Raw genomic sequence first — 20,535 nt, 5'->3', positions numbered from 1 at the left:
ATAATTATAAAATTACACATAACTTTGAATCTCATATGTCAAAAGTAAATGTATGTGTTAAAATAAAAATTTTATGTGTCAAAATTAGCATACATGTTAGAAAACATAACCCGTGCGTTACACAATCATTATTATTATTTCGATTATAAGATCAAGTTTATAGATACTATTTTTTTAAAAAATTTAATATTTAATATTCATTTATATATCTTAAAAAATAATAGCAAACTAATTATTTTAAATGTCCTTAACTTTTTAAAAATTTTATTAGTTGTATAATATAAAAATTATCCTTAGAATATTTATTTATTAATTTTAATATTATATAAATTAATACTATCAATATAATTGATATTGTTATTTTTAGAAATTATTATCATAATTTAGAATTAATTTATTAGTAAATATAATATTTAAAAATATTATTTTCTATAATTAAAATTATTATCTAATTAGCTAACTAATTTATTAATTAATATAGTATTAAAATATAATTAAAATACTATTTGTAGAAAAAATATTATATAGTTAGAAAATTAATTTATTATTAGTATGTTATATGATTATAATAAGTATTTAATTAGGAATGTAACTTGTTAATTAATAAATTAATAAAAAAATTATAAAGTCATATATAAGCTTCAGTCCCATGTATCAAAAATAAGTATACATGTCAAAACAATAAGCCTATGTGCTAAAAATTAAGCATATTTGTCAAAAAAATTTAGGTTTTAGAAACTGGTTGTTTACTCATACGTTACACATCCGTTATTATTATTTTAATTACAAAAGCAGGTTGATAGATGCAATTTAATAAATTTTTTAATATTTAATATCTGATTTATAAAATCTTAAAAAGTAATAATAAATTAACTATTTTTAAGGTCCTTGATTTTTTAAAATTTTATTAATGTAAAATATAAATTTATTTTAAAAATTATCTATTAATTAATTTTAATATTATATAAATTAATACATCAATTCAATTGAGATTACGATCTTTTAGAATTAAGAATTTATTATATAATTAAAAAACTTACTATTGAATATATTATTAAAAATATAATTTAAGATGTTATTTTTTAAGATTTTTATATAATTACAAAACTAATTTGTTATTAAAATATAATTAATATACTATTTTTAAGATAGAATTATTATTATTATTTAATCAGAAAACTATTATTAGTTAATATAATTAATATATGCTATTTTTAGGATTAAAATTGATGTTTAATTAGGATTATAATTTATGAATCAATAAATTAATAAAAGAAAAATTATAAAATTACATATAAGTTTAAATTTAATATGTCAAAAATAAATACATATATCAATAAAAACCTTATGTGTCAAAAATTAAGTAAATAAATTAAAATAAAATTTAGATTTTAGAAATTAATATATATATATATATAAATTTCCATGGTTATTGGATCATTTACATTCATATTGTTCGAAAATTGTTTTGAGCATATGCAACTCTGCGGTACCATGTGCTTCTCTTAATAATCAAATATTCTGCTTAATTTTCATCTTAATTTTGTTATGTTTTTATTTCGGTATTGTTTACATAATTGAGCTGCTTATTAAATGCTAAGAATACTAAATTTTACTGACATTTATATGCGAAAACCGGTGATTGACTGGGAAAAATTCTAAATGTGCTGTCAGATTTAAATCCAAGTCAACTGAGAAAAAGAAATAAACAAATTAAATTCTTTGGCCATTTTTTAAAAGAGTTGTGGAAAATTTAACCCAAAAAATAAGAACAAAGATAAAATTACTGTTTAGCTTATGAATTTAATTAAAGACCTAAATCTTGCATTTTATTCCGACAAAGAAATAAATTAATTATGTTTGGAGAGTTTCTCATTTTAAAAATTTAAAAAATGAACGCTTTTATTATTTTTAATAGTTGATATTGTATTTTATCAGAAATTGAATTTTTTTTTAAAGAAAGATATGATATATAATATGCATGGTATCGGTTTATTCCCATTCAAACTTTGCTAAGTTGACGCAGAAAATGACAGTGTTTTATTTCCGTGGAAACTACATGCGGCTGGCTGCTGGTCTGTCCTTTATCCGCTATGGACAAGCCTGGAAGCCAACCCTTTTAATTTTCCCTATAATTGAAGTCACTTCTATGAAAGGCATGGCCTAATTAATACGAACCAAAATTAATATTTTCCCCTCACATGAAAAAAAATATTTTTCTAAAGAAATCTGATAGAAATATGGCGAAATCATTATAAAACTGAGGGGAGATTGGGCTAATCAAATTTCTAATGAAAAAAAAAAAAAAGAAAAAAGAAAAAAAGAAAGAAAAGTGCGGTCAAAGTTTGTTCCTGATCAAAACCAAGAATTGGGATGACACTTTCTACACTTGACAAGGCCTATTATACTAATATTTCTTCTCGATTCATATTTTGTATAAACAGTGTCCTTGAATGGGAACACAACAATATACCCTCTCTTGACGCTCTTTCTTTTTTCACTTTCTTCTCTTGCCTTTCCTCAAAATTATTTATCCATCTATCTCCAAAGTTCACCATATATATATATATATGCACACACACACAACTTGAAAAGAGGCAAGAACGATTTGGGCAACAAGTTATGAGTAGTGGAGTAGTGGAGAAGGCTCTAAGTAGCCTCGGCAAAGGATTTGATTTAACATCAGATTTTAGACTTAAGTATTGCAAAGGCAAAGAAAGATTAGTTTTGCTTAATGAAGCTGAGAAGAGAGAGCTTATGGTTCCTGGCTTTGGAGCTGTTAAAGATGTCTCCGTTGATATTAAGTGTGATAAAGGGGATCGCGTTCGATATCAATCTGATATTCTCGAGTTCCAACAGGTACGATTCTTTTTGTGTAAACGATCTTTCTACATGGGAATTATCTGCAGGTGTAATGTTTTCAGTTGTTTCTCAAGGTTCTTGAGCATAGGCTGACAAGTGAATTGTAATCACGTGCAGATGTCTGAGTTCTTCAATAAGAACTCATCGGTGCCTGGGAAAATTCCATCAGGGTTTTTTAATGCAATGTTTGGATTTGAAGGTGGTAGCTGGGCAGCCGATGCAGCTGAGACCAAATATTTGGGTGTTGATGGCTACTTTATTGTTCTCTTTGATGTTCATATTGATCGGTATCCTCTTGTTCTCTCGGATGAAGTATTAAATGCAGTTCCTACCACTTGGGATCCTTCTGGCCTCGCAAGGTAATATCGTTTTCTTCTCTGTAATAATTCAGTAACTTGGTGCTCTTTTATAAAATCTTTCACGTTAGAGTTTGTTAGGCTCTTTCTACTTGGAAATTGAGTCCTCTCACGTCTAATTACACCCTTTCTAGAGAAGAATAAAAAGCTTACCAAAATAAAACTTGAATCGGTCAAGGTTTAGAGGGAAGAAAGACTTGGTTTTAGTTGTTCTGAAGTCCAGCTCTATAAATCAGACGAGTTTGTGATCAAAACGGCAGCCAAATAAGACATCTGAATTTGCATAAATATGTCAACCTTCTACTATCTTTTACTAATTTGAATGTTGAATGCGCGATGAAAATGAATTACAAATTGAGAGTTCTGAATTTGTACTGGCTAGAAAGTCTAGCCTTGAGGATATCGAAGTTAAGCGTCAGATTCAATGTTTTCCAAACTACACATATTAAAAGCAGGCATTAACGTCATCTAATTAATATTCTTAGTTAGCAAGTTTCTTGAGCAGGAAAGTAGTTACGTATGTATTTACCTCTTAACTGTACGCCAAATTCATACCAACCAGTTTAATGTATTCACATTCTATACATCATAAGTAAATTATGATGAGTCGAGTTCATACTATAACGTATTAAAAAAATATTTTACATCATTAAAAATTATAAAGTGAGTATATAATTCATTATAAAATTATCTGTCTTTATTCTATTTTATTATTAATTTTAATAGAATTTACTCAGATCGGACAGGTTTTAGGATATAGTAGATTTAACATCTTAATAATAATTAGTAGTCATATTATCCGGTCATAACTATTGATATTTTATTTTTAAAGAAAAAGAGAGCCAAATAAAATCAAAGTTAATGACTCTTAGCTGTTGAATAACCGACTTTATTTTGTTAAATAACACAACAATAATATGATAATAAAAAAAATTATTAATTTCACATGATTTATGCATTAATATATATATATTTTTTCTTTGAAGAAGAAAGCACTGTAAATGCGGGGGGTGATGGCATAAAATGGTCACAGCCATTGAAACCACACCCTTCACCATCATAGTTGACTTTCATGTGATATATGATATAAAAAATAAAGGAAACTGAATGATTCTTCTCGTTATACCATAGCAACTTGATTACAGTGTGCTTTTTGTTCTAAATTTCCTTCTCTGATAAAATTTTGTAGTGGAATGTAACAAAATTAGAAGTAGTGGAAAATAACAAATATTAAGCTTCTAGATTTGGATCTTTTGATTTGGAAAAAGAAAAAGGTTAGCTAGCTAAGAGTATCACCTCTACACAGGCCAAGTCAGAATATATATAATCAAAGTTTTGTAGATTGAGTGTTCATGGCCTAATCGTGCTTACAATTTGCTGCTGTCTATTAAGTTAATTTCCCATTTTAATCAATTTGTTTTTTTTTTCTTTTTCAGAAAAAGAAAATAAGATACTCTATGCAATTTTTGTTTGACCAATAATAGACAGGTTATACGTACATTGTGGTCAATAATATCAGCTGGTTAAAAGGAATATAAAGCTACTTAGACCATATTCTGTACATTAACGAAAACGAAATTTCAAATATAATGAGGGATTTTCTCATATTTTATTCCCTAACCCTTCTATATAATTTTATATCAGAATGTTGAATGAGGTATGTAATTGCGGTAGCTAGTTCCTTCCACCCATCAAGCAGGAGCCCAAACCGGACACCTTGGAGAGAAATTAATTCAAGCATTTCTTTTCTCAAAATTAACATTGAAATATTGTGCATGTAAATCTTTTTAAATTAAAACATCATTTTCTCATTATCAGAAGAAATAAAGTTGGTCCAAGGTCAGTAGTTCGAATTTGAGATAGTTTATTATTTTATTTTATTTTTAAATCCTAGAGTTAGAAAGTTTAATTTTAAATGTGAAGTGCAGGTGTAAGTTTGGTAAACAAAACTGAAAACGCAACCGAATTATTTTGTTGAACAATTAAGCAAAAGTTGATGTCATCAAATTTGATATTTTATGACAGGTTCATTGAAAAATATGGAACTCATATCATTGTGGGGTTGAGTGTTGGAGGAGAAGACGTGGTCCTGGTCAGGCAAAACTTATCTTCCAATTTGGATCCATCTGAGCTCAAGAAACACCTGGATGATCTTGGAGATCAATTATTCACAGGGACTTGCAATTACTCCCCTAAATCAAAATCAGATCAGAAGCATAAGGTACTTGATTAAACCCTTTAAAGAAAACAATTTAAGGTTGCTGCATAGACATAGTTATGTTCTTAATCTCCTGTCCTGATAAACATATCAATGTGTCCTAACTCTATTGGGTCACTTGCAGGCACCGCAGGCATTTAATGTCTTTGATCCCCAACCTGTTACCTTCAATAGCTTCTCATCTGTCACGGCAAAAGATGTAGGTTCTGTCCTTGCAAATTAATTAGTTCTATTAATCTGATTTTCACATGCAACATTATAACATATACGGTTGTTTACCTGAACTTCAGTATATACAAACTCCAACCCATGCAAGAATAACACCCAACTTTCTATTTACAAGTAAAATACAGGCCCCTCAAACTTTTTTCTACAGTAGAAATGTAGAATCTTAGAAAGGAGAAAGAAGCACCAGAGTTCAAACCGGTCAACTAGTTATAAAGACCTCTCTGTTTTCTTTAGGCAAAAGGTACAAAAATGTTCTTAAATTTATTAGAAAAATCTACTTAAATTCTTATTTTTTTTAGCTCAATTAAATATATTAATTTTTATAAAAAATCTAATTAAATTTCAATTTTATTTTTTAGCTTAATTAAACCTATTAACTTTAATAAAAGGTCCAATTAATCTATAATACTCATAGTGTTTAAAATGCCGTTAAGTGTAAGGATCTCGTTATTTTGAAAGTACAAATAATAACCGTTTTGAATATTTTAAAATTACGCATATATTATGTGACGGAAAGAAAATCACTTCTTCTTTTTAATTTTTACACAATTAGTATCTACAAACTCTAATTTACAAAGAAGAGTATTGATTTCTTTTCTCACATAAAATGGCAACAATATTTTCATCTTTTTTATCCACCTTATTTATAAGTTGAGAGTGAATGTAAGTTGTTGAGTTAGATTACATCTCACAACTTTCAATATGTTTTTGTAATTAAACTACAAAAATGTTTATTTTATGGAGAGAGACCAATTCTGGAAGGAGATTCTGCGATTGTAGAATCTATAATTTAAGTTAAATAAAGAAGAAAAAGTAGTTTTCTCTCAGTTACTTTAAAATATTCAGAATAATTATTATTCGTATTTTCAAAATAACGAGACTCTTACATTTAATAACATTTTGAATAGTGGTGGCATTATGAGTTAATTAGAATTTTTATAAAATTTAATGGATTTAATTGGTAAAAAAATGATAAAAAATTAATTGGACATTTTATAAAAGTTAATAGATTTAATTGAAAAAAAAATAAAAATTTAATTGAATTTTTGTATTAAATTTAAGAATATTTTTATACATTTTACCTTTTTTTTAAACTTCCAAAAATTTAGGTTACTTGAAGAGCCCAGCTGTACACGCTTTCAAAGTTTCTTTTCTTTTGACTAAATATTGGAGGATCAAAAATCTTTCCAACATGCATCTACTGTTATTGTTCTTATCTCAATTACTTTGAAAAGAAGTACAGGAATTTTTGGATGACGCATTTTCTGGAATAAGATTTTGACCTATAAATCTAATATTGAAGTAGTGGCTTTATTATTCTGGCAGGGAATCACTGTTATGTGTCAAAAGAAGGGTGGAGATATTTCAGCTAGTAGTCACTATGAGTGGCTTCCAACAGTCCCATCAATGCCAGATGCAATTCATTATAACTTCATACCTATTACTTCTCTCCTTAGGGGTGTTCCTGGCAGAGGTTTCCTGTCACATGCTATCAACCTTTACCTTCGATGTAAGTTTTCCATTTCCTCTCATCAATGAATAAAAGAAAGGAAAAAATAAAAAAATAAAGACGACAACAACATGCTACCAGAAATAAGTTAAAAATTTATAATATTTAAAATTATTGGTTGAACTCCTTGCATCAAAATATAATGAAATAACTCGCACACAAACATATACAAATTAAATTGTTTCTTATTATTGAAATTTTATTATGTGATTGCAGATAAGCCTCCTATGTCAGATTTACGATACTTTCTTGATTTCCAGTCTCACAAGAGTTGGGCTCCGATTCACAATGATCTTCCACTAGGTCCGACCACAAATATGGCAAGTACTTCGCCAGCTCTCCGCTTCAACTTGATGGGTCCTAAATTATATGTAAACACTACGCAGGTATCATCTACAAGTTCCTGTCAATCTTTATACACGGTATTCCTGAAACCTATTCTTTGCCAAAGGATTCTAATAAGCATGTTATGGTTCATCAGGTTATGGTTGGAAAGAGGCCTGTAACTGGAATGAGATTCTACCTTGAAGGCATGAAGGGCAACAGGTACCAACCAAAAAGGGAAATCGCATTTATGGAATGATAGAATTAGTGTAGAATATCATTTTCTATTGTTTGAATGCTAGGAATTAAACACCTGAAGAGAAGGCATTCGGTTACTCGTTATTAGTTCAGTGTTGCATAACTCAATTCATGATTACTTTTTGGACTTTTCATTAACTATTAATTATGATTGTTGATATTCAATAGTTAGATCAAGAAACTACAACATAAGGCTATGCTATTTCGCTCATATATATGCGTCATGGTTAAATATAATCAGAATTGCCATTTCTGTGCAGGTTAGCAATACACCTCCAACATCTATCAAACACGCCAACAATGCTTGAAAACATGATAGACGAGACAAATTTTTGGCGAGGATCAGAAGAAACTAATGACGTTGGATTCATTGAAGCAATATCACGAAAACAGTTTTCTCATATATGTACGGCACCAGTGAAATACAACCCCAGATGGACAACAAGAAAAGATGTGACCTACATCGTAACAGGAGCTCAGCTTCACATCAAGAAACACGACACGAAGAATGTACTCCATCTTCGACTATTGTACTCCAAGGTCTCAAACTCATTACTAGTGAAATCACGCTGGGATCAGGTCTCCTCTGAATATTCTCAGAAGTCATCAGGCCTACTCTCTACCCTGAGCACGTCGATATCAGGTGCGAATCCCGCAAAAGAGAAACCATCGCAGGCAGTTGTTGTGGATTCTAGCGTGTTTCCGTCAGGACCGCCAGTACAAACACAGAAGCTTTTGAAGTTTGTTGACATTTCGCAACTCTGTAGGGGGCCACAGAATAGTCCGGGACACTGGCTAGTAACTGGAGCTAAGTTGGACATGGAAAGAGGGAAAATATGCCTGCAGGTTAAGTTCTCCTTGTTGAATATCTGCTCATCCTGAAAAGGCGATCGGAAATTTGGAAGGAATGCTAGACAGAAAATTTCTCTTCAAGTTCTATATCAACTCTTTACATACATATATATATATATATATATATATATATAGGGTTAAATTCTCAACGCCACACATAGAATTGTGTAAATATAGGCTTGCTAGCTAGCTAGTGGCTCTGAGAGTAATGAAAACATTATTTTGTTCATTGAAAAGTGTATAGGAAACTTCAGTATAAGTTTTGGTCGGCTAATTAGTTGAGAAAACCTAGTTCCAGAGATTTAATTAGTATTGAAGTATATGAACTCCATTTTCGACTACCATTCTTATTTATTTTCTCAATCTTTATTTTCTTATTGTCGTTCGGTTGGACTTATTCCTTAATCGTAAGTGTAAATACATAAACGCAGGTTAATGTTTTCCTGTACATTTTCTCTATTTTCATGAGGTTGTTATTGTAGTGAAATTAATCACTAGAACAGGAGATATGTTTTCTTCAAATAGCAAGATGTCAAATTGCTGTTAGTAGTGACTCTGATACTATAATCATTTCCACCAAATGAAGTGCGTAAATCAAATTTAAACCTGGTAATGATTAGGTGAATATCATTGGTCAACAAGGTCTGTTAATTAGGAATTACTTTTCTTTTTAATCTCTTTTCCTGCTATCACGTCCTGAGAATCGTAATTCCAAGTAAATGACACTTCACAAAACTTTGTACTTGTCACTAACATTGAACTTTCTCAATTATAAAAGAAAGGAAATCATAACCGGAAAAAAAAAAAAAAAGCTTAAAGACTTCAGATAATATCTACATTTAAATATCTTTTAGCATCTAAATTCTAAACTGAAATTTTGCAAAAGATAATTTAATATTATGTCTGATTGAAATATATAAAATTTATAAAAATTATTTATAAATTTAAAATTTATATATTTTAATAATGGTATCAAATTTATAACCATTAGAATGAGAGGTTGGATTTATTGGAGATGAAGATGTAGCAAGAACGCTTCTTCTTGCTTGAAAGGGTGAGACTCTCAGAAGTCAGATGCTTATGATAAGTTCAAGTTATAATCAAAAAAAGCAATTCTTTCCTCTCCTAACTTTAGGTTACTGCCTTCTCCGATTGGTGCTAGTGGTACTTCAAAAATGGGCAATGCCCGTATAGATGACAAGTACTTATAAGTTCAGGCCCCCTATGTAATTTTCTTCACATTTTCTTTTCTGTCTCCAAACATGACATGCAATCACTAATCTTAGGAAGAATATTCAGAATTTGCTTCAATCTTTGTTATTAATTTATAGGTGCCGCAATTAAAATGACTTTTCAGTTTTTATTAATTAAGACAATTTAGCTTGTTGAATTAGTGGATATCTACTACTATGGTTATCCTGTGCTATGGAGCATGGTTGTGGAGATATACTTGTTTAATTATATAAATAATAATGGTATTAATTATTCACAACTAATTATAAATATTATTTAAAATTAATTTTTAAAATATTTGAGATGAATTCTAAATTAATCAATTCTAGCTTAAGTTACTTAGTTAATTCATGAAACGATTTGAGCTAAATATTCAATTTAAAAACTTTATATTTCAATATATTTTCAACGCAAATCCGATGGCGCTTATTTAAATTTATTTATAAAATTATAATTTATTTATTTAAATAATTAAACTGAAACAAATTAAGCTTGACTCTTTTGAGTTTTTTTTTTATCTAGTAGATTTAAATTCAACGCAACAAACTTTAAACATTTGAATTAAATTCGAGTGTAACACTATTTCAATTCGAATTAAACTTATACCGGTGAAGATACAATTGATGTAGAACCTACCGCCCATGCCCTACTAAGATTTAAAAGAAAAAAGAAAATCAATTTGGAGCACTTTGCCTCGTAAATATAAAAATTAATGACTCGTGAATATTAGTACCTAAATATCATGTTAAATGTGCAGACAAAGAGCGTTGTGTTTTACTTTACTATGATTAAGACGGAGAGAAAGGAGAAACAAACGAGAAATCATAGATCATCTGTCATGGGAGGTGCCCAGTCACCGGTAGACTTGGTTTGAACTTTATTAAGATGGTAGATTCTACAATTTGTCCTAAACTGACCAAATATTAATGAATAAAATAAAAACTAAATTCAATAACTTGTTCTGAAGTTTCTTTTTTTTCATTTTTATCCCCATTATTTACCCTCTCAAATTTTATATTCATCAATCAAAACAAATATTCAAATCAAAGTACTGTTTGGTTTTGAACCATTCCCATTACTATAAACCGTTTTTTGCCTTCTCTTTTCTTTTTCTTTCCTTATTTCATTTTCTCTGATTTCAGATTCCACGTCCCCATCCCATCTTATTATTACCAATCTTCCCTCTCTTTTCTCTTGATCTGTGCATTCCCTTATTCTTGGATCCAAATCGAAGATACACAAAGCTCATTGCATTTTCTTGATTTTGCATTAGATCGATCCCATTTCAAGAAATGGCTACAATGGAGAGTTTGATTGGTTTAGTGAACAGAATCCAAAGAGCCTGCACTGTCCTAGGCGACCATGGTGGTGAAGGCATGTCCCTTTGGGAAGCTCTCCCCTCTGTTGCTGTTGTCGGTGGCCAGGTTATGTTTTAATCTTAATTGTTTTTATAGATCATTTTGTGGGTTCTGGTTTCTTGGTTTTGATGTTTTTCTGGTAAAGATGCAGTCTTGATGATTTAATTATTGCTTTTAGATTTATGGGGTTTATTGAATGTTCGTTATTTCTTCTTTTGTGAAATACAGAGTTCTGGGAAATCTTCAGTGTTGGAAAGCGTAGTTGGGAGAGATTTTTTGCCTCGTGGATCTGGTAATTCTTGGCCTTTCAATGTTGGTTTTTGACACAAGAAATGGAGGAAAGATACTGTAAACAAACGTTAGTTATGCTAAGTCAAAACAGTAATTCCTTTGATTTTTGTTGGTTCTAACTAAAATTTGAAATAACACATTCATTTTAACACTTACTTAAGATGTTATAAGCTGTCAAATGGAGTTAAGGCAACTAATTCATTGTGATCTCTCCCTTAGTTTCAAGATGGAGTGATCTGTATCTGGTTGATTTCATTATGCCACTTGAAAACATACATTTTCCTTTTCTTTGACATCACTTTGTTATTGGTTTAATGATCATCATCGTAGGAATTGTTACCCGGAGGCCATTGGTGTTGCAACTTCATAAGATAGAGGATGGGAAGTCTGAATATGCAGAATTTCTTCATGCACCAAAGAAGAGGTTTTCTGATTTTGGTATGTCTCTAGAAAACCATGCTTTCTCTTCAGATCATGATGTTGAACCAAAGAATGGGAGATTGTAATGAGAAGTGTGCTTGTTTTTAGACTCAGGATCCAAATTGAATCTGCCACTGATTTGACTTATTAACATGTCGAAGTTCACTTCTTTCTTGCTTGAAACACATGTTCATTTTAAGCATTGGACATGTTCAATAGTTCACTTTGTTACTTGATCAAGTTAGGTATGAGCTTCATGACCTTAAAACTTGTTAAAAATGTATGAAAAGCAATACTTTCTCAACTAAGATGCATGCTTTTGATCTGTTGTCGATTGAAATTTCCTTTAGTAACTATATTGAAGGGGCTAAATGGAGAAATAATTGATAAGGTGGTATTAAGATATGAAATATCTTCATGAGCCATTTACTACTTGTGAATTTGGAGTTTTGCTATTGCTTTAGGGTGTAGTGAGCTCTCTGCTAATGGAAAATCTCAATTTTGTGTTACTACAATGGAGACATGGAAAGAATGGTACAAGTTGTTTCTTTTTATGATAGTATGGCTAAGTCAATGTACTATTTTAATTGAATCCTAAGCAATGACCATAGGATGATAGGAACAAGAGTGGGGATTTCTAGTGGCTGGTCGCATCTTGGAAATGGTGTCTTTAGAAGCATCTTTATTTCAACTTAATTATTTGGCATTTTTCCTTGCTTGTTAATCTCAAAGAAAGAGAAAGTTCTATTTATTTACTAGGTACTGCCATGTTATCATGTATCAAAACTCATAGTTTTATTATACTATAATTTTCCCGATTATTCACTGAACATTGTTTTTCTTTCATGTAGCTTCGGTGCGTAGGGAGATAGCAGATGAAACTGATCGTATTACTGGGAAGACAAAACAAATCTCTAATGTTCCAATCCACCTGAGTATTTATTCTCCAAATGGTTTGTATTCACACTTCCTCCCAAATCGCATGCTAAATGAAGTTATTTGATTCAGCAGTAAAAGAATTGAGAATAGTTTTTTTTTTTTTTTTGTATGTTTCAAATTTGTTCCGATGCATGCTTTGATTTTAAATTTCTGCTTAAAGATAATTTCAGAGACAGAAAGCAAGGAGCTGTTTGTTTGATTTCTTGTGTATGTATGTATTTTTGAGTACCTAGCTATATCCAATGGATAAGATCCTGGGAATGATAATTTGTTTGCAATGCCACATTTTCATTCACTGTGGTACCTTCTTGCTTGTGTATGAATCTGCATTGCAATACTAATGTACATTTTGGTCATTATGTATGAAAACTTATGATTATACTGTCCCTTCCCTTTTTGTGTCAGCTTTTTTCTTTTTGGTCGGGAGTACTTGGGGTGGGGAGGAGGTGGATTATGTGATGGGCTAGCCAGCTCTCATTTCCCACTTTTACGTCTCACTTTTCATAAATCATTGTTTTGATTATTCCTGTTTGTTTATTCAGATTCTACAACTTTTAACTGTATGATTTATGTCTTTCAGTTGTGAACTTGACCCTCATAGATCTTCCTGGATTGACAAAGGTTGCTGTAGGTAATTATATGGAATTTCTAATCTAGTAATACAAATTTCTGTATGATTTTTGTTACAGATTGGTGAACTATGTTCTAATCTCTAGTACATATCATGTTTTGATGTTTGGAATGCTGTAAATTTGGCTTTTGCAGAGGGCCAGCCAGATAGTATAGTTGAAGATATCGAAAATATGGTCCGATCTTATGTTGAGAAGGTAAGAATTTGGTGTTGGTGATCCTGAAACAAGAAATTTAGAGGAATGACCTTACGTGCTCATATGCATGAGATCTCAGGAAAATATATAAGAGATTACAACTCATTTAGCCAGAAATTTAATTAGTATTCCATCACAGATATTCTTCAACTTACTGAAAGTGAGAATAAAGTGAGGATTTTAGTAGTTATGAAGGACATCTCAGTATTTGGGTTTGGCCATGTATGATTGTTTGGTGTTTTGTTCAGAAACTTCACATTCTTCACAATATTTGAATTTGTGCTTTATTTGTCTAGAAGATGATTCCTATTCTATGATATTGATTAGTTATATAAAGGGGTTGCCTGTATGGGGTTTTCCTCATTGAGTTTTTTACTCTTTGGTATGCTTGTTATGAATAGGCTTGTAATGGTAGTAAGTTATTGTAAATTGAATCTAATGAACTGGAGAGAATATCTAATCGCCTCCAGTCAGTACAATAGAATGCAACTTATCACCTGAGATCCAGTTTCCACCAAATGCATTTCTTTTCGAGTTTTACTCAGTTCCTGCTTATTGAAAGTCCAGATGTCAAAAGTTTATCCTTGTTGCTATATGTTCAAAAAGTTCTTTAGTGTAACATAAGTTTTATAAAGTGTAAACTCTGTTCATCTTAAGAATTTTTATTATATGCTTTTCAAAAGCTGCCTGCATAATCTAATTTTTATTGCATGTCTTTTACATACTCTCTCTTATGCATTTCTGTTTTTTGGTAGCCCAACTCCATTATATTGGCTATTTCTCCAGCTAATCAAGACATTGCCACTTCCGATGCTATAAAACTTGCCAGAGAAGTTGATCCCACAGGTCAGAGAAATCAGGCTGCGACTGTTTGAGGCAAAATTTTGCGTTCTAATTCAATATATGTGGTTGGCCATTGACAAATAAAAGATATAAATTTGTGTTGTATTTGGTGTACTTAGGTGAAAGGACATTCGGTGTGCTCACGAAGCTTGATCTGATGGACAAGGGAACCAATGCACTGGATGTATGAACTTATTACTGAATTAATTGCTAAAATTATACAGTTATATGCATTATATATTAATCTGAAATTTGCTCTGTATAATAATTTAGGTTCTTGAAGGAAGGGCATATAGGCTGCAACATCCTTGGGTTGGAATTGTTAATCGTTCCCAAGCTGATATCAATAAGAATGTTGACATGATTGCTGCTCGTCGAAAGGAGCGTGAATATTTTGAAACAAGCCCCGAGTATGGACATTTATCAAGTAAAATGGGTGCAGAGTATCTGGCAAAACTATTGTCCAAGGTATTCCCATCCAATATCTAAGTGGCTTTACTTTTGTACTAAATATTATCTTCACTTTAGCTCTGACTTCTTACCTGTCATCCTGATGTTCTTATACTTCTTGTATTCCCCCAACTCAATCAGCATTTAGAGACAGTTATCAGACAGCGCATACCGAGTATCATTGCCTTAATAAATAAGACCATTGATGAGCTTAACGCAGAGTTGGACCGCATTGGCAGGCCTATTGCAGTAGACTCAGGGGTGAGAAATGAGAATTTTGAGGATAGTAGATGGATTTCTTAGTTATCAACGGAATTATTTAATGGTTGATTTTACTTATTTGAAGTATGTTACCTCTTTTCACAGGCTCAACTTTACACAATCCTAGAATTGTGTCGTGCTTTTGACCGTATATTTAAGGAACATCTGGATGGAGGGTAATTGATTCTAGATTTTTCCCTGAATTAACATGACTATTTTTATATTGAATAACTCTAAACTGTTCTTTTCTTCACTACCCCACTTTCTTATCCCCTACTACTTCAGTATGCTGCACATCTCATATAGGTGCATTTGCTGGTCTAGAATGCACATCTTTAGACCATCTCAATGTGCCTTCTCTTTAACATTTCTAACGGGCACCATCTCCACCTTCCTATGAATGTATTCGTTCCTTAAATTTTTCCAAAATATTAATAAAATCTTGTAATTTGGAATGAGCTTTTTCCTCTCTTTTGTTTAAAGCAATACTATTGTGTTGGTGGCCATATCACATTGGAAGAATCATTAAACTACGGTACAGTGTACATATATGGTCAAAAATTGATTTGGACAATACGACTTTAGAATTTGGATATTGGACAAACAATTTTTCTTTGAATTTGGGGGAAAAATGACAAGATTCTCATGACAAAGTTGAAATGTGTGAACAACCATGGAGCTTTCCAACTCTATAGTTCTTCAATAGATGAACAAGGAATAACAGATTCATAGAAAACCTGTACTGTTGTAATATCACATGAATTTCAAGACAAGCAGTTTTTCTGAACCTTGAAATGTAGTATGATTGATTCATTCATTTCTACTTCAGGCGTCCTGGTGGAGATCGAATATATGGGGTTTTTGATCATCAACTTCCAGCTGCTCTGAAAAAGCTTCCCTTTGATCGTCATCTCTCTTTAAAAAATGTGCAAAAAGTTGTTTCAGAAGCTGACGGTTATCAGCCACATTTAATTGCTCCAGAACAAGGATATAGGAGGCTGATTGATGGATCTATCAGCTACTTCAAAGGCCCAGCTGAAGCCTCTGTGGATGCTGTAATGTTTTTATTCGAGTTATTCTTGATTTTAAAATTTGGGATGAACGTGATTTACAATAATACGTATTTAATGCACTTGCTCCTGCCTACTGTTTCTTCTTTCACACCACATATATGTGTCCAGATATTTTATTGCGTCTTTTCTGAAGGACATATCCTGGGTCATATATGGATGCATTGCATCATTGCTCTTCCCTTTTACTATTGCATCATTATGTCTGTTTTCCTTTTAAGTTTCTTTGTATATGTTAACCTTCCATGAATTTTATTTTTAATTCAGTTGCTGCTTTGTTAAAGTAAACTTAGATTGAATTTCCTCTAGATTGATATGGCGTTTTCATTTGTCCAAGTTGTTCCATATAATCATATCATTTGATTATATAGTAGTGTATATGGAGAATCATTGACTATTTTCAAGATAGAAGATGAATCAACCTTGAAATAGTTCCTGTTCTGGGCATTTTCTTCCCTTTGGTGGTTGTAATGTGTTCATTGATGACATTTATGAGGAGAAGCATTTCTTTTCTATAAGATGCAATGAGAAGGCAATAGAAGGAATGATCTCAGGATGGAAGGAATCATTTGGTTGCTTACTTTAAGAGTTGATGACCAAGTAACAGCCTGAGTTATTTGGAATGTAAATGTTCTAGTATGCAGAACGAAGATAGGAATGTGTCAGAGTAGACTTTCTCGCATCACATAGTAAGAACTAAATTCAGTTAGTTGGAATGTGATATAAATTTAGAGTGACACGTGCCATTAAACGTTATCCAAATTCCAGAATTTGCAACACAATTATAGTGAAGTTATCTCAGATTTGTATAATTGAGATATTTTGGCTCTTTACCATGGCTTGCATTTCAGAACACTAATTTAAGCACTAGATAATTAATGTTGGGCACATGCATTTGTTGATCTGTTTTCTTGGACAATACTTGGAACGACCCATCCTTAGATTTTCTTTTCACAACAAGCATAAAATCTTAAAGAAACACAGCTATTGATTAATGCTCTTAGGGTGTGCTCCATATTTCCTTACAAAGATGATTTTTGTTGTAAGGGCATATCTGGAATTTCGTGGTGCCTTTTTCCCCTTTTATATTACTCTGAAGTGGGAAAGGATGGTGGACAGTATTATTGTTTTGACTTAGAGGAAAGGGCTTTTATAAGTAAATTTTTGGAGTAGAGATCCCTTAAGGTTACATTTTCCTTGCATTGATATTCATCCATATTATTTAATTTCTTTTTTGCCTTCCTCAGGTGCACTTTGTTTTGAAGGAACTAGTACGGAAGTCAATTGCTGAAACGGAGGTAAGCAATTGTTGACTGGAGACAGCCTTTTCTGTTATTACCTCAATTTGTTCTCTGCAAATAATTATGCATCTTCACGCTTTAAAGGTTGCATTCTTTCTTAATAGAAAAACATAAATTATCATCTCAAAACAGTTCTTTGTGAAGACACAAGTTTGAATGCTTTAGTTTCTTTTTTTCTCCCATGACATACACATTGATGCCAGAGTAAAAGATAAATTCAGAACAGTCATTCCACTTTCATTTTAGGTGAAGTGAACTCTAGCATACATGTCCTACACATAAACATCAAGTCAGTTTTACCATCAAATTTTGAGATGTTAAGAAAGTAGTTTAGAAATGTCTGTTAATATTCATGGGTTAATTCGCTCGACTCACTTTGAAATATCAATGCAGCAATGGGACATGTTTATTAAGAATACCGGTGGCACTTCCTCATCTGCAAACTGAAATATTACCTTCTCTACCTATTTGGAAAATCTAGAATTGCTGAATTTTTTCTTTTACTTCTTCTGTTGTTGAACATGAAGAAGAAATTATGTTAACTTTGCCAATTGGACTTTATGATTATTCCAGGAGCTGAAGCGATTTCCTACGCTCCAGTCTGACATTGCTGCTGCCGCAAATGAAGCTTTAGAAAGATTCCGTGACGATAGCAGGAAAACAGTTCTAAGGCTAGTGGACATGGAGTCTAGCTACCTAACAGTGGAATTTTTCCGGAAGATCCACCTTGAAGGGGAGAAGAACACAAATACTAACTCTAACTCCAACTCCAACTCCAACTCAAATGCATCAGGCCCAAATGCAGACCGTTTTGCTGATTATCATTTCAGGAAAATTGGTATGCAATCCTTATTGCATTCATTCTTGGTGTCTTATCATCCTCTATATTTAAAATATGTATTTGAACAATCAGTTTAGTGATAACGATTATATCTGCATGTTCATGTAGTTTATCCTATTATTTTCTTTCTCCCAAACCAGCAGTGATATATGTGTATTTCTGGGTTCATTTATTACTAGTGCAGAGCATTTACCAACATCCTTCTATTCATAAGATGCATGATGTATTGTTCAAATTTCTATTATTATGAAGATAGATCAATAAATTCTGACATGTATGGTATAAATTGTTTCAGGATCAAATGTCAATGCTTATATCAATATGGTTTGTGATACTCTAAGGAATTCTATTCCCAAAGCTGTGGTTTATTGTCAGGTTCGAGAGGCTAAGAGATCTCTTCTCAACCACTTCTATGCACAAATTGGGAGGAGAGAGGTAAGTTATCAGAATTCTGTTCTTTTATATTTGCATACAGAGAACCTTAATTGAATTTTTCAGTCATACATGAAGCAGCCTTACAGAAAAAGAAAAAGAGAAAGGTTAAATACTTCGATGTATGTTAGGCCAATAGGTGGAAATGCCTACATGGTGGAAACTGTATTATTACCAAGGGATCTAGTAAAGCTTAAACATCCCCAAGACTTCCAAATCTTGCGCTTGTTGTATGTCATTTAGAATTTCTTGGTTTCCTTGAGATATAAATATGGAGAGAACCCGAACCAAGTTACTTTACAAACTCCAAGGTCTAGGAACCTCGTCAGGAATTGGAATTTAGTTTGTTTGCCAAGGAAAGAAAAGGATTCCTAAAAGCTTAGCTAGTTTTTTTTTTTTTTTTTACTTCACATTCTGTTGCCAAGTTGTCCAATTAGAATCTTGAAAATGGAGCATTGTGTTGGCCAAATTTCCATTTCCACATGTTCATTGGCAAAGAGATAGTTTTTCGCCAATGTTTTATGACTATATTTCTTGGCTTTTTTCTTTTGTAGAAGGAGCGGCTTGGAGCCATGTTGGATGAGGACCCACAACTCATGGAAAAGAGAACAGCCATAGCAAAGAGGCTTGAACTATATAAGTCTGCCAGGGACGAGATTGACGCTGTCGCATGGAAGTAATTAAAGGATTGCATATTGAAGCCATACTTTTTTCCCATATTGCAGGTTAGATTTTATATTGAACAGCGATTGCATATTCTTTTGTACTTCATAATGAGTAAACTTCATTCATACACGGCATGGCTGTAGATTAATAGTTGGATATTGAACTGTTAGTTCAATATAAACTGTTCCTTTGCAAAACAGTCCTAATGTCTTGAAAATTTCATTTTCTGACTCCCTTTTATTCTCTCTCTTTTATTTTTTAGCACGTCCAAAACTTCTAAATTTCGAATCAATTATATGAATGAAGAGCAGATAGAGCTACTTTTATATTATGTTATCATGGAGAGGGAGAAATAGAGGATCGAACTTGAGACTTTCACCCAAGCTCCATAGAGCTCTCCCACAAGGTGACCATGCATAATCATGGCAAAAGCAAATATTGTAACTCAATAATTGTTGCCAAATCATAAAAAGAGAACATATTTGTAGAAAACCTGTGCATTTCCACTGTTAAAATGGAATTATTCTTATTCTTGACAAATGTTTATATATTGTGGCTGGTAAATTACAAGAATGGAACCATTCAGTATCCCAAAGCGACAATAGGTTACAAGGCTTCAGCGAGGCTTCATTCTCGCAGAGATGGTTGCGTGTCATTTGCTTGCAGTTCTTGACGTATCTTTTAATTATCTCCAAGGAGAAATAAATACCAGAAACATTAAGGAATTTGTCCAGTCTGTATGACATTAGCACCATTCCAACAACTCTTTTCAAGGCCCCATGCCATGTGGGATAAGTGGCAATAGTTTGCTTGTAAAGTCTTTTAATAATGCGGATGGTCAAATACTAAAAGAATTGAGCAATTTATGCAATTGCACAAGTTACCAGATTCAGCGTGGACCTTTTTGCTATTCATCTGTTTGCATTCAGAATAGCTCAGAGATTTTGAATCCGGGTCAATAGGGACAGTATTTTTACTTAGAACTGCTCGCTCTT

General features: G+C 31.9%; 2 protein-coding genes across 4 annotated transcripts; both read left to right on the top strand.

Annotated features, from left to right (window-relative positions):
• The first annotated feature begins 2,094 nt into the window (after nt 1–2,094).
• On the top strand, nt 2,095–8,952 carry LOC8270680 (MACPF domain-containing protein At1g14780). The gene is made up of 8 exons (XM_048374876.1): nt 2,095–2,859; nt 2,980–3,221; nt 5,244–5,439; nt 5,561–5,635; nt 6,991–7,174; nt 7,391–7,560; nt 7,656–7,720; nt 8,017–8,952. Exons 1-8 carry the CDS (start codon nt 2,374–2,376, stop codon nt 8,636–8,638), a joined length of 2,040 nt encoding a protein of 679 aa, XP_048230833.1. The 5' UTR covers nt 2,095–2,373; the 3' UTR covers nt 8,639–8,952.
• Nucleotides 8,953–10,887: 1,935 nt separating this feature from the next.
• On the top strand, nt 10,888–20,432 carry LOC8270679 (phragmoplastin DRP1C). 3 transcript variants are annotated; one of them, XM_015727802.3, is made up of 17 exons: nt 10,888–11,265; nt 11,428–11,491; nt 11,821–11,928; nt 12,762–12,863; nt 13,430–13,480; nt 13,615–13,676; nt 14,432–14,522; nt 14,639–14,703; nt 14,793–14,987; nt 15,111–15,230; nt 15,336–15,406; nt 16,060–16,285; nt 17,548–17,598; nt 18,175–18,439; nt 18,738–18,877; nt 19,429–19,599; nt 20,112–20,432. In XM_015727802.3, the coding sequence occupies exons 1-16, from the start codon at nt 11,134–11,136 to the stop codon at nt 19,552–19,554; spliced, it is 1,869 nt and encodes a 622-aa protein (XP_015583288.1). In that variant the 5' UTR covers nt 10,888–11,133; the 3' UTR covers nt 19,555–19,599; nt 20,112–20,432. The 3 variants fall into 3 exon arrangements, with proteins under 3 accessions (XP_015583288.1, XP_015583287.1, XP_002533199.1); XM_015727801.3 differs by lacking the exon at nt 20,112–20,432 and adding an exon at nt 19,803–20,080; XM_002533153.4 differs by lacking the exon at nt 20,112–20,432 and having other exon boundaries at nt 19,429–19,780.
• The last annotated feature ends 103 nt before the right edge of the window (nt 20,433–20,535 follow it).

Source organism: Ricinus communis, chromosome 5 (genome assembly GCF_019578655.1).
Source record: "Ricinus communis isolate WT05 ecotype wild-type chromosome 5, ASM1957865v1, whole genome shotgun sequence".
NCBI classification, from domain to species: domain Eukaryota; kingdom Viridiplantae; phylum Streptophyta; class Magnoliopsida; order Malpighiales; family Euphorbiaceae; genus Ricinus; species Ricinus communis.
This window is presented reverse-complemented; position numbering and strand designations above follow the sequence as displayed.

Excerpts from the sequence above, each read along its gene's own strand:
- LOC8270680 (XM_048374876.1), top strand. The coding sequence starts at position 2,374 with ATGACACTTTCTACACTTGACAAGGCCTATTATACTAATATTTCTTCT. Across the intron at positions 7,175-7,390 it reads TATCAACCTTTACCTTCGAT|ATAAGCCTCCTATGTCAGAT; the intron begins GTAAGTTTTCCA and ends ATGTGATTGCAG. Across the intron at positions 7,721-8,016 it reads GAAGGCATGAAGGGCAACAG|GTTAGCAATACACCTCCAAC; the intron begins GTACCAACCAAA and ends ATTTCTGTGCAG.
- LOC8270679 (XM_015727802.3), top strand. The coding sequence starts at position 11,134 with ATGGCTACAATGGAGAGTTTGATTGGTTTAGTGAACAGAATCCAAAGA. Across the intron at positions 11,492-11,820 it reads TTTTTTGCCTCGTGGATCTG|GAATTGTTACCCGGAGGCCA; the intron begins GTAATTCTTGGC and ends TCATCATCGTAG. Across the intron at positions 15,231-15,335 it reads CTATTGCAGTAGACTCAGGG|GCTCAACTTTACACAATCCT; the intron begins GTGAGAAATGAG and ends CTCTTTTCACAG.